The 14,305-nt window shown below is 41.3% G+C and overlaps 1 protein-coding gene across 3 annotated transcripts in view; it reads right to left on the bottom strand.

The window, feature by feature from the left end:
- Positions 1 to 595: 595 nt before the first annotated feature.
- Trmo (tRNA methyltransferase O) overlaps positions 596 to 14,305 on the bottom strand; it is a 16,867-nt gene continuing 3,157 nt past the window's right edge. For 2 of the 3 annotated variants that reach the window (XM_010614405.3, XM_019206113.2), the window contains exons 2-5: positions 12,747 to 12,921; positions 9,645 to 9,802; positions 5,295 to 5,951; positions 596 to 1,506 (exon numbers count right to left, since the gene is read on the bottom strand). In XM_010614405.3, coding sequence (XP_010612707.1) covers positions 1,280 to 1,506; positions 5,295 to 5,951; positions 9,645 to 9,802; positions 12,747 to 12,921 — 1,217 coding nt within the window. In that variant the 3' untranslated portion in view covers positions 596 to 1,279. The remainder of the gene's footprint in view (positions 1,507 to 5,294; positions 5,952 to 9,644; positions 9,803 to 12,746; positions 12,922 to 14,305) is intronic. The other variant, XM_010614406.3, reaches the window with a different exon arrangement.

Genomic DNA, 14,305 nt, shown 5'->3' on the forward strand with positions numbered 1-14,305 from the left:
CAATGGCTACAAACCAGTTTGGCTCAGAAGTCATTAGCCACAAATGACTCTCTACAAGTACACAGGCAGCAGCGTTCATTTCAAAGCCACAATCCATCAGTTTTCAGGTTTATAACTGTGACTAGGTTAAGTCTGCACTGTGCTGACAGGTGTCTTGTACACTTCCGTTATGTGGAATCACCTCATTAAAATCACCTATTGGCAACATAGTCTTACATCTGCTTCCCATATGGTACAAGAAGTGTACAGACTTAATTATTATACTTATCAAACTGTAATATAATAATTTATATATAACCTCCACAACCTTGACTTGCAAGAACTATATCCTGTTCATCTCAATTAGTAACAAAATAAGTAAGAAATAAGTAACAAGTAAGATTTTCTTAAGCTTTTGGTGGGTGATTTTCTTTTCTGATACAAGGACATCAAAAGAAATCTCAAGTCCTTATTTTGGAATCAAAATTAAATATATACATACATGTATGTAACAAAATCTCCAAAACACAGAGGTTTAATTTCTAAAGGTGTTTTTTGTTTGTTTTGTTGGTTTTTCTTTTCTTTTGTTGTTTTTTTTTTGAAACAGGATCTATGTAGTCCAGGCTGGACTTGGACTTGTGGTGATCCTGATGCTTCAGCCTCCTGACTACTGGGATTACGGGTGTGCGCTACTACACCTGGCTCTAGAGATCTTTATAACCACTTGTTTTTGTTAATTTCTAAACCTATGTGTTTTTTTGTTTGTTTGGGTTTTTTTTTGGTACCAGGGATCAAACTTGGGTCCTTGTGCTTGCGAGGCAGGCGGCGGAACCACTGAGCTAAATTCCTGGACCGTGTTTCTGTTAATTTCTTAAGATATCATAACTCAGCTTGATTTAGAATAAAAACGGTTAGGCTCCAGACAGGAGTTAAGTTGTTTGGGTTTTTCTTTGTTGTTGTTTTTGCAGTGCTGGGGCCCAAACTCAGGTCCTCACACATGCCAAGCAAGCACTCTACCACAGTGCTGCATCCCCAATCCCAATGTGAATCACTGAACAGATCAACTCTAGTGTCAAAGTCTCTGCTAGAATGATCTCTGCCTAATTTTATCAAGTGCAAAAATAATCAGCTTCTTTTGGAAATCACCAAGATCAGAATCATCTTTGGATTCTTCAATATCAGCAGGCAAAAAGGATGCAGTGATTATCCTGTGTTTTTATCCAGAGGCCAATCAATGAGGCTGTTTCAAAGACATGGCAGAGGCTTCTTAAGATCCCAGAGACATCAAAGACCCACAGGCTCAAGTCGTATGCACAGGCTCAGGGGCCAACTTGATCCTGAGAACCTCTGCAAAGCCATCACCGAACCAGCAAGTGACGTGTGCTGTGTCCACGGTGAAGTAGAAAAGGCGGTCCTGGCAGAGCTTCCGTCGATACACTGAGCGGGGGTCGGCAGACAGCACAGCCTCGATGGCACACTTTGCTTCCTCTGTTGACTGAAAATACCTAAAGGCTGCCTGACCAGGATCTGCAATGAGAAGAACTCAGCTTACTCTTCAGTATCACACAGGTCGGGCCAGGGATTTAGCTCAGTGCTGCTGTGCCTGCCTGGCAAGAGCAAGGACCTGAGTTTGATCCCTGGTACCACAAAAACAAATCACATAGGTCAAATGTCATGACAGTGGACTTCAATATGGAATGTGGCTGGCTCCTTCCATGTTACTTGAATGAGGTTTGGCAATCTACTCAGTGCATCTCTTTCACTGTTTTACAGATCGTCACCATTACTGCCATTAGATTTAACTGTGTACTCTTAAATTCTTATTTTTTGAACAAAAATAAATCATGCTGGTATTTTTCATTAATCTCCTAGGAGCTTTCATTTTTGTCAACCAAAATGCCACTTCTTCTACTTTCAGTGTAGACTAATTCCTTCTCATTTTCTCAGAACAGAGCCACAGTCAAGGAAATAAATGCATAATGGTCCTAGTATTCTCCGAAAGTCACAAAAAAGTGAACTAAGCTCATATATATGTAGAACACTATTGTAGGGAAGGGAGGGCACATAAGAGGATTAAATGTCAGCTCCACAGTTACAAATAATGCCACACCCCTAACAAATGAAGACAGGTGACACTTTCAGAAAAGAAAGAGACACATGAAGTATTCAACGGCATCACGAGGGAGCCAGCCACTCTGTTCCACCCATGTGCATACTTCAAGAAAATACACAGCGGCTTACTCTGCCAAGGAGCAAAATTTTTGATGTTCATATTGCTCTTAATGTATTTCAATTTTAAAAATTGTAATATACACAAATACAGTATATACAAAGCTTAAATAATAACTACGACAACAACATAATATACCCACATGAAGGCCAGTCCCTTCTGGAAAAGCATGTAGTATAGTGCTGTAAAAATGTCATTCCCATTCAAAATATCACTTGGAGTAGTGATGGGCCTTTGTATCTTTCTTCAAGGGGAATTGATTTTTAAAACAGCCAAAAATAACTATGGGCCATAGCCAGTAAGATAGTAAATAAAGCCATGAAGTACTTTTTTGGATGAAAAAACAAGCCCCAATTATATAGTAACAGGAGTCTCTCATTGCCTGGCTCATAAAATGACAGCAAAAGGCGACTCGAGAAAGAGATGATAAGGGCTGGGGATTTAGCTCAGTGGTTCTGCCGCCTGCTTCACAAGCACAAGTTCCCAAGTTCAATCCCCACTACCCCGCCCCCAAAAAAAGAAAGAGCTCATTGCGGGCCTCCATAGCAGCATTTCAGGCTGAAACTCCAGGCCTTTGTGTGGCTGCTAATGCCCTGTACTCTTATTTCCTGTCTACTCACCTTCTGTAGCTTAGCTTAAGCCCTCTCCTCTCTAGTTCCTCCAAAAAGTTTTCCCATATTTTCTGACCTTGCCCTAATCAGCATCCTTCTCTCCCTTCAATACCCACTGCTTCTGCCCCAACCTCCTGCTCAACCTCTGCGCTAGCATCAATTCCCTCCTGTCAGCTTCTATCAGGTGCTGAACATCCTGCGCCATCTCTTGTCTCTCAACTGGCTCTTTATATGGTTGCTTGCCATCAATAAGTCCTTGTCTTATAGCTACACTGCACAATTTCTTTTAACTATTTTTTATGAGTAAAGCCTATCTGGAACACCTCAGACATACTGCACCACAGACTGAATAACTTTCCACACAGGTACCATTCAACAATAATCACAAGACAAGGGGTAAATGTGACATAAAGTGCTGACCTGGCTGCACTCCTGTCCAATCAAGAAATCCTTTTCCAACTGACCTTCTTCCTCCCATCAAATGCATAAACTGATAACAAAACTTTTTAAATAGAAAGATTTTGAAGTCAAAAGCTCTGTTGAAAAATACAGTCTTAGTAAAGAATGAGAAAGCACGGCCCCCAAGTGGCACCACTGCTCTCACACCCAGGGCTGAGCACCAGGAGGTAGAGGTACTGTCCTGTGGTGGGCGCCTGGCCTAGTCTGGCACAGGGGGCTAACGCCAGCCCCTGAACCCTGACAGGTGCCTCCTCCTCACTTGCAAAAGGCATGAGGGTGGGCTGGCCCTGACAGGGAGCTATGGGGAATCTCCAGAGGGAGCTGTGGCATTTGTCTGTGGCCCCACTGTTTATATATCTTTTCTCATTAACAGGACTTTTTTCGGTTCAGAGTGACAAATGGCAAACACCCTCCTATCCTCTTAATTCTCTCCTTTCTTTTAAAGCAGGGGAATTCTAAAGTCTCTGGTTGTTTAAGCCTTTATGGAATGAAAGGCTTTGTTGTATAATTAAAATTCCAGCCTGCCTTTACCTGCCACTGAGGCTGAACATTCAGAAATCACTTATAGTCCACTCTGGGCAGTGAACTGATACCAGAGAAGGCAAGGCCCTCTGCCTTCCCCTTTCCCCAAGATAAAACTTCCTTGAAATAGCCTGTAAAATCTCATGTCCTCCCTGCAGCCTCTCTGACCTCAGCTCCTTCCACTTTGCCTTTCTTCAGTCTGCTGTTTGGCACCCTCATACACACCATATACCCTCTGTCTCGGGGTATGCACTGGCTGTCCCTCAGGCTGGCATGTCCTTTCCCTGGACAGCTGGCTTAGTCTTTCCCCTCTTTAAGCCCCTAATCATATGTCTTTTCAGGGAGGCTTCCTCCTGCCACCTACTTAAAACTGCCAACACCCAACACTGCTCTGCTCTCTTTTACTTCTGTCTATAGCTCTTCTCGTCTTCTAACATCATATGTTTTCATATGCCTTGCATGATAATCTGCATGCTTACTATACTTTTAGTTTGTCTCTCTCTACCCTATTAGAATGCAAGCTTTGTGAAGGCAGAATTTCTTTTTTAAATTTGTTTTGCTCAATAATATACTCCAACAGTCCAGAACAGTGCCTGGTACCCAGAAGCAGTTCAGTGAACAACTGTAGAATAAACAAATGGATTTTCCTCTTTATATAGCTATGTTGCCTCTTAAGTCATGCAACATGAAGAGCAGCTTTCTACCTTTCCTAAATCTAACATCTCCTTATCAAATGGTTGCTTCGTCTTTTTTTTTTTGTACCAGGGATTGAACTTGGGACCTTGTACTTGCGAGGCAGGCGGCGGCACCTCTGAGCTAAATGCCCGGCCCTTGGTTACGTCTTACTAGCATCACTGTTTGCCCCTTTGAACAGCTCATTCCTTTATTCCAGACAGCTGCTCAGGATCTGCAGTACAATAGGGAAGCCAAATCTCATGTGTTAAGAACCATGTGTTAAACGGGCTCCAGAGAAAGGGCCCTGTGGCCTCTCTCTACAGGAGAATACATCTGTAGTCTGTGGTACTGGGACTTTGCAAGGCAAGTTCTGTGCAAAGAAGCTCTCCCCCCTCCCAGAAGGTTCCTAGAGTCCTCTGTGCCAAGGCTACCTGTTGGAATAAAATGTAATGTTTCTCTAGTCTGGTAGTAAAATACATGAGAAAATGTATCTAAGAGCAAAACAAGCACAATTCAGCAGCTGTTCAAAAACTCTGAGAGTGACGGTAACAGGAAAACAAGGGGTTACCAATCATGGCTGCTGCTGGAGGCAGCCACCATGCTCTGCAAGTGCTGTACTGGGCGCCTAGAACTGTGCTGACCAAACAGCTGTCAAACAAAAGTTATCATATGGCAGTGTTGCACAATTCCAATTTATACTTTTATTTCTCATACTGACCGATACACCCTATAACTTGACCTCAGAAATACCAAACCTGGATAATTCTCATAATGAGTACAAGCTCATTTCTCATTCAGGACTATGAAGCCAAGGATACCTGATTCACCTGAGCTGAGCTGCCAGAGGTCCATCTCTGCATGAGGAGTAAACCGGACTTCTAAAGGGGCCGTGGGTGCCTCTCTCATCCAGGCAGGAACAATGCTGTCAGCCTTCCTGGTCCTGGCCGGGCATGGAGGAGGCATGGGCTGCATCTCCACACTGTTTCCTTGCACAATTAGGGCTCCTTCCCTGCTCGCTGGCCTCTTCTCTGTACCTTCTTCTAGAGGTGTCTTCTCAAGGCCATGTGGGCCCATTTGCTCTTCTGCTACATTCAGACTCTGATGGCTTCTTAGTTTCACACCAAGATCTGCTGCTCTCTCTCTGTGCTTAGAAAAGGGTTGCTGGATTTTTGCTGTATCATTGTGTTTCAGGTAGTTTTCTTCTGAAGTTCTGTCTTCAGGGCATGTAGGTTTCTCCTTAGTGCTTTGGTACAGCTGAGGTGCAACATATCCTGAGAGCTGTTGCTGGTCACAGCAATTAGTCTTACCATAGGTCTGGGACACAGTTTTGGGTTTATGTTGGTTATTCTGCATATTAAAGTCCCGTAGAGGTGCCATCAAATTCTGTGGTGAGTCATAATCAGCTATGTAGGGCTTTATGTCTAGCACCGGTGTGCCATGTATCATGTCAATCCCAGAGAGATATATAGCTCCCCCTAGAAGGTGAACAAAATCCTCTTAAAATATTCACAGTGAAGAACAGCATAAACAAATGGAGGACACAATTTACCCTAAAATTCTCTAACAAACTACCTGTGCCTCACTGAATTCACTCACAGTTCTCTCATACACCAGACTCTGTATACCTACTGTCAACATAAGCTTTTCTTTCAGCCAGAAACCAATCTCTTCTTTACTTGTCCAACTCCTACCTGATCTTCAAGGCTCTCACAGAACATATCTTCTCCAGGCCTTTCTGGCTCTTTCAGAGAAAAGAATTCCTTCTGGGTTCCACAAAGCACCCTATGTACAATCCTCTCCTAGAGCCCCCTTCACATGGAATGGCAATGGCTGCTTAGTCTCTGTCCCTAGTCAGTAAGCATGGCTGGAGTCCTCTCATCTTTGTATCACTGGTGCCTCTAATTGTCCCAGGAATATGACTGTCCTCAATGTATTGCTGACAGACTAAAAAAAAAAGTTTCCATTGAGGGGCTGGGGATGTAACTCAGTGGTGCCAGGCCCTGAGTTCAATTCCAGTACTGGAAAAAAAAGTTTCCACCGAGACAAACAGACTCTAGGTGGCCCTCTGATCCCTGCCTCCTAGTGCTCATGCCCTGTGTAATCCCTCCTTTTGAATGTGACTTTCTTCTTCTATCCAACAGAGTATGTCAAAAGAGTTGTGACATCCTCCACTGATGCTTTCTCATGAGACTCCTGCTTCCCAGAAGACTCATTTGAGAGAGACTCTCTACAACATAAGAAGCCATGGTGTGAAGAGCCATGAAGCAAGGAACTGCAAGCTGCCTCTGTGTGGAAGATGGCCTGCGTGGAAAAGAGCCAACACCAGCAAATAGTTGAGACCCTCGGTCTTGCAACTACCAGGAAGTAGTGGTTTGAAGTGAGTTTTGATGTGGATTTCCTGGTGAGTCCATCCTCCTGACCCACAGAAAGACAGCAATGTTCCAAATATTTTGTCACTGTGTACTGTTTAAACTGATGGACCGGGGATTTAGCTCAGTGGTTCCACTGCCTGCCTCACAAGTGCAAGGTCCCAAGTTTAATCTCAGGTGCCAAAACAAACTGTTGCATTCTTGGTAATCTGCTACACAGCAACAGATATTCATCGAGATTTAAACAAGTGGGGCCAGGGATTTGTCGTGTCCCTGCCTGCCTCACAAGTACAAGGTCCCGAGTTCAATTTACAGTACCAAAAAAAAAAGAAAAAAAAAGATTTAAACAAGTAATCAGCACGTAGATCATCATTGCCAAATATCAAGGACAGGTCTCCTGTCGTCCCACTTGGACAGATATCAACTTTCTGCTTCTGACACAGAGTCTACTAACATGATCCATAGGAAACTAGCCAACTAAAAAACTTCATGTGGTCACATGTGATTCTGTCTCTATTTAAGAAAAATATGACTAGTCAAAGACCCTGATTTCTAAAACATGCATACTGTTAAATGAGCCTGGAACTTCAGAAAGATGATTTTGGATTTTATAAATGATAGGTTATACCTAACAAAGCCTGCAGGAGAAAAAAAGGCATTGTAGCTTAGATAAGAGTTCATGATGAGACTTGTACTTTGTGTATTACTCCCATGCTGTGATTTTTTTTCCTGTGTACTTTAATAAAAATTTTTCCTGGTACTGGGGATTGAACCTAGAGAACACTGAGCTACATCCCCAGGCCTTTTTTAAAATTTTGAGACAGTTTCACTAAGTTGCCCAAGCCCGCCTTGGACTTGTGATCCTCCTGCCTTAGTCACCCACACAGCTACAATCACAGGTATGTAGTACCACACCTCACCAGATTTATTATACTTTTTCTTGTTAACCTGTCTTCTGTTAAAGGGGTGTTGGCTATGATCCCTTCCGATGGGCAGGAAGGAATCACTCCTTTTCTATTCCTCCATTATTTACAATTGATTCTTGTGGGGTTTTGTTTGTTTTTGTTTTTTGGTACCGGGGATCAAACTCAGGACCTTGCACTTGCAAAGCAGGTAGCGGAACCACTAGCGGAACCACTGAGATAAATCCCCGGCCCAGATTCTTGTGTTTGTTCTTTCACCTTTTCTGATTTGATCTCCCCCAACGTAATTTTAAGTTCTTTAGAGCAAGGATTTTTATCTGACTTGGTTATCACTGTGTCTCTAGCACATAGAACAATGCCTAGCACATATTCAGTGACAGAAAATATGTACAGGCTGCGTGAATGACAAAATCTTCCCATGCTGTTATCCATTTTGGTAAGCTGTCACACACTGATTAAAACCCAAGGTGCATGGACCCAGCTACTGAATTTCCTCATTAACCTATCCAAAACCTAGTGGGATGGATAGAGTCTGGCACCGGTGTTTAAATTCTACAAAATTAAGCAAAATAACCACTCTCAAGTATTTAGTGCCTAAGAGTCTGAAAAAGTACTCATAGATTTTTGTCTTACAAGATCCTCAAGGGCCGGGGATTTAGCTCAGTGGTTCAGTGGCCTGCCTTGCAAGTGCAAGGACCCAAGTTCAATCTCTGGTACCCCCTGCCCCCGAAAAAAATCATCCTCAAAAAAACCAAAAAAATAAAAAATACTTCCAATGGAGTCAAAGAGGGCAGATCCTTCAAACTGAAGCCAACTTCTTATCCTTTGCCTAATGAATACACTTATTGTTAGAGTGATTCAAGAATGGCTCGCTCTCTAAAAATGTGTAACTATTACACAGGAATATGCATTAAAACCAGCTTGGTAGTCTACATAGGCCCTTTTACAGTCTGACAGAGCTCAGTCTCCCTCCCTACTTTCCTGGTCCTGGGGATTGAATCTAAGTGCTTACAAATGAGTTACATTCCCAACCTTTTTTATTTTTTGAGACAGGGTCTCACTAAGTTGCCCAGGCTGGCTTCCAAGCTGTGATTCTCCTGCCTCAGCCTCCCAGAGTGCTGGGATTATAGACATGTGCCACCAGACCTGACCCAGATGTTCCATTCATCAGTGTGCTCCATCCTGTAGGCTGCAAGGAAGAAGTCTTTTCAACGTGAAATTTGCAAAGATGTGCCACTGTTTTGCTTTCAGGAAGACCATGCTATACTATACATGCATGTACAGCTAGTTACTGTGGGTCACATTAGAAAGAACCAAATTTTTAAAAATCACTTTGTACATACTATACCCCAACTCTGTAGGGTGGGCAAGCACTCTACAACTGCATTACATCCCCAGTCCTTTAGTTTTATTTATCTATTTTTGTAACACAGGAGCTTGAACCCAAAACATTCACACTGAACTAAATCCTCAGCCCTTTTTTATTTTGAGATAGGGTCTCACTAAATGCTAAATTGCCCAAGTTAACCTGCAATCCTTCTGCCTCAGCCTCCCATGGCACTAGGATTATAGGTATGTGCCACCATGCCTGGCTTGGCTACTGACTTAACCACTATGAAATCTGAGTTTTTCAAAAATAATTTAACGGTTTTTGATTACACAAATGATAACTCTGAGCATCCTATGAGAGTTTACTTCTTAAAGAGTTCTCATTGCTAACATCCTTTTAGTCATCAGATGTTCCTCAACATCTGGGGACTCTCAGGAGTTAATATCAGTGGCATTCATATGAACAGCAGCCGGCAGTGAATGCTATGCTGATTTTACAAGACTTTTGGGAGTAAGAAAAGGATAAAAGTAAAATGAAATGGGTTACCTTCTACCTTTTCCAGCTTGGCCAGGGTCAGTCCTATTGCATTGGGGCGATGAGGGCTCCTTGTGGAAAACACTCCAGTCTTTGCACCATTCAGTCTTGGGGGCTGCACTTTTGCCTTATAGCTCAAATGACCATTTTTGTGAAAAACAAACAAAATCCTATGGAAAGTAAATCAAATCACTGAGTAAAAAAAAAGAATACAAGTTATTTTATTGTAATGATTTGGGAGTAGGGAATGTCATCCTTCACAAATTAATAGAAAAAATGTTTTTAATGGAATTAAACAGTCAGGGAGCAAATAATATCATTCTTCCTCCTTCAAGGAAGAGAGACATCCTTTGCATCTAAGGCAATGATTGATATCCAGTACGAACATAACAGGTATTTGTCGTATGCCTCAATAAACAATACTAAGTGCTTCCCAAGCAGTATGCCAGACATTTTTAATACTCGTATCATGTAATTCTGTTAATAATCTTAAGAAAATATAATTTATCCTTCCTTTTAAGGATAAGGAAAATGAAACTCCAAAATATGAAATAACTTGACAAGGCCTTCCTAAACAAGACAAAAACAAGAAACAATAAACAAAAATAATGACATATTTGAAATCATTAAATTTCTTATTATAAAATGCCACCTAAGAGGAAATTCTGCTATATACAATGGGTTAATACCTTTGATATATAAATTATTCCCAAATAAATCACTAAGTAAAGCTGGGTATGGTGGTACTTGCCTGTAAACTCAGCACTCTGAGAAGCAGGAAGATCAAACATTTGAGCCCAATCTGGATAACTTAGCATCTCAGTGAGACTCTGTCTCAAAATAAAAAAGGGGCTAGGAAGCCGGGCATGGTGGTGCATGCCTGTAATCCCAGCACTCGGGAGGCTGAGGCAGGAGGATCGCTGTGAGTTCAAGACCAGCCTGGGCTACATAGTGAGTTCCAGGTCAGTCTCAACTACATAGTGAGACCCTGTCTCAAAAAAAATAAGGTGGGGGGGCTAGGAAGCTGGGCTTGGTGACACACACCTATAATCCCAGTACTTGGGAAGCTGAGGCAGGAGGACAGCAAGGAGTTCAAGGCCAGTCTGGGCTAACACAGTGAGTTCAAGACCAGTCTAAACTGCATAGAAAGACCCTGCCTCAAAACAAAACAAACAAAAAAACAAGGGCCAGGGATGTAGCTCAGGGGTGTTGCACCTGCCTGGCAAGTGTAAGGTCCTGAGCTTGATTCCTGGTACCAAGGGAAAAAACCCAACCAACCAAACAAAAGACATACCAAAAAGAAAGGGCTAGAATGTAGCTTAGTAGAAAGACCCTGGATTCAATCCCCAGTACCCCCCATACAAACATTCATACACGATCACTAAGTAAAAGATAATACAGTACAATACAGGACACTAAGCAAAGAACATAAACAGGCAATTCATAAAAGAATTACAAATACCTAGCAATCATATGAAAAGACATTAGGCATCACCAAGGATTAAAAAATTACCTTAAAAATCAAACAACTGTTTTCCCCTATCAGACAAAAATGTAAAGCACTAATAGCATACAGTGTTGGGGAGGGTGTACACTGCTGAAGTGTAAGTTAGTTAACTTTAGAGGGCAATTTGGCAGTGGTTCTCTCCAAAATTATAAACATGCATACCCTCTGGCCCAATATTTCCACTTATAACATCCTATCAATAAAATCACAAGTGCCCAAGAATATGAATCCAAGGAACTTTGTCACAGTATTGTCAAAATAAAATAGTGCTCCATTAACAAGGGTGTGGTCAAATGATGGTACATCTATATTTTGCAATAATAGCAATTAAAGCTAAAAAAAAGAAAAGACAAAAGGTAAATCTATATGTACAAACATGAAGGCCAGCCAGGTAGCAGGAGAATCACTGAGAGTTCAAGGCCAGCCTGGGATACAGAGTGAGTTCAAGGCCTATTTGAACCACACAGTGAGAATTTGTCTCAACAAAACAAAACCATGAAGGTTCTCCGTGATACACAGTGTTAAGTAAAGAAAACATCTTACATTTTTAAAATCAAACACCCACTCTCAATGTAAATATTTATGGTTTTATGTATATTACAAAGGGAAAAAAGAAACAAGAAAATAGGCTGGTATGAACTAAATCAAACTGTTAATTATAACCTCTGAAGAGTGTTGAAAGGTAGGGATGAGAGACAAAGAAAATAGGAGGGGTGAAGAAAAATATCTATATACTTCTGAATGCAAGCAATGTTTTATTAACTTACATAATTCAACCAACATCACACAGACTAGGTCAGAACACTTATGTTTTTGTAATTACCTATATTCTCAAATTAACAAGAAAACCTGTTTCAGAATAAAATCTTAATCTAATTTGAGGTCTCCACCAGTAAAACGAGACCAATTCAGACTGCTAATGTTGAGGGTGAGGAAGAATGGACAGAATTCCGTATCACGGTGAGTGGTCTCCAGATTTCTAAGGTCTTTTGTATTTTAGAAGAATACATGAATTTTAGAGAATACTCTTCATGACTCAAGAGCATGAGTCTACATCTTTTTCTGTAAAAGATGAGATAGTATTTTAGAATTTAAGACCAGTCACTCAGTACTATAACAATTCAACTCTGCTACTGTGGCAGGACTGCACAATAGCAGCCACACACAATACACAAACAAATGTGCATGCCACAGTGAACAGCCACAGACAATACCTACACGAAAGGGCATGGCTGCGGTTCCATAAAACTAATGTACAAAGGCAGTGGGCCATATCTGGTCCACAAGCTATCGATCAAGCACTCCTGCTCATGGGGTTAGCATAATGACCCATGGGCAGAAGAACCAGGGAGATCTACATTTTCAGTTCAACAAAAAGGATTCCTCACAACTAGAAACAACTGCAAATGAAACACACCCTCTCAGTGACTCGACCTTCCCTGAAAGTGTTCAAATGATGCAGACAATCACAAATGCAGAACGAGTATTCCATACAACAGACAAGGGTGTTCTGGATGCCAGACTCCAAAGCTGTGCTCCACTGGGGTATTTTACTCTGGGGCAAGTTCTGGCCCAAAATACCACTTCTAACTGTAAAAATAACTTACCAAACATGAGAAAACTGTTCTAAGCCCATCAAGGAATGTTCAGGATTATTAAAGATGCTCTTTCTAATCCTCAAACAGGCACGTGAATGGGAACAGATGGATGGCTGCCGTGGAGTTCCATTCTTGGCTGTGAAACAGGATTCCAAGTAACCTATTGGCTCAGTTAAAAGATTTCCTATGGAAGAACATTAGGTAAGAAATCATTAGTCAAAAGCCCATTAGAAAACATGTTTTCTCTAATCCATTCATTTCAGTTTTAAATCTACTAGATATGATGCAACAATTAATATTATTGGTTTAGCCAGGCATGGTGGCACATCCTATAATCCCAGCACTCAGGAGGCTGAGGCAGGAGGACTGCCATGAGTTCAGGCCAGCCTGGTCTACATAGTGAGTTCAAGGCCAGCCTGACCTATAAAGAGTGACCTTGTCTCAAAACGCCAAAATAAAAAAATAAATTAAATTATTGGTTTGTTTTGAGATGGAGTCTCCCTGTGCTGCCAGGCTGGCCTGGAACACCTTTCAAGTAGTGGTAACTACAAGGCATGCACCACTGTGCCCAGAACATTCTGAATTTATAGATAGGGTTTTCCCCCATATTTCATAAGGGACTAAGTTCTTTGAAGAAATAATATAATATTGGACGTCTTTGACTTTAACTTTATTATTTATTTTTGGCTACTGGGAATCAAACTCGGGCCCTTGCGCTTGTGAAGCAGGTGGTGGAACCATTGAGCCAAATCCCTGGCCCATGACTTTAATTTTATTTTCAATTTCAATTAAATCTATCCTACCAGCACAGCAGTTAAGACCACAGGTCTGGAACTGTTGCTCACAATGTCTTTCATTACTTCTCACTTATAAAACTTACGTTACTTGATACATATAAAAGAGTATATGCAACATTTATGTAAGTTATAAGCATAATATTATAATGAAACCCTCTGTACCCAACCCACCACCCCCACTGGAGAAGTACTAACAATTTGCAACCTCTTTGGCTGTGCTCCTCCTATTCCATAACCTTCCTTCCTCTGACATAAACAGCTTAAATTTGGTTTTATCTTGCATTTTCTTTTTTTAAATATGTTTATCACATGTACATGTATTTGAGCTCTACAAAAATTAGTATCAAAACGCTGGGGATTTAGCTCAGAGGTACTATGCCTGCCTTGCAAGAGCAAGGTCCTGAATTCGATCCCCAATGCCAAAAAAAAAGGTATTAAACTGTAAAGTATCTTCTATCTTCATCTTCTAGATTTTTATATGAGTCATCCACACTCTGTATGCTTTTCATGACTTTAAATTTTTTCCAAGTATGCTGACAAGCGGTTTTTTTTAAAAAAATTTGTTTGGTTGGTTGTTCTGTTTTTGTTGTGTTTAATCCTCATCCATATGGTAAATATCTTAAAAATGAAGAAAATAAGGCCAAGTGATCTGATGTTCATTAAAAAGTCAAGTTGGCCAGGGATTTAGCTCAGTGGTTCTCCAGCTCCTGCTTTGCAAGCATAAGGACCAGAGTTTGATCCCCATACCAAAGAAATAAAGAAAAAGAGAGA

This window comes from Fukomys damarensis, unplaced genomic scaffold, assembly GCF_012274545.1.
Source record: "Fukomys damarensis isolate Sample0158 unplaced genomic scaffold, DMR_v1.0_HiC HiC_scaffold_36, whole genome shotgun sequence".
NCBI classification, from domain to species: domain Eukaryota; kingdom Metazoa; phylum Chordata; class Mammalia; order Rodentia; family Bathyergidae; genus Fukomys; species Fukomys damarensis.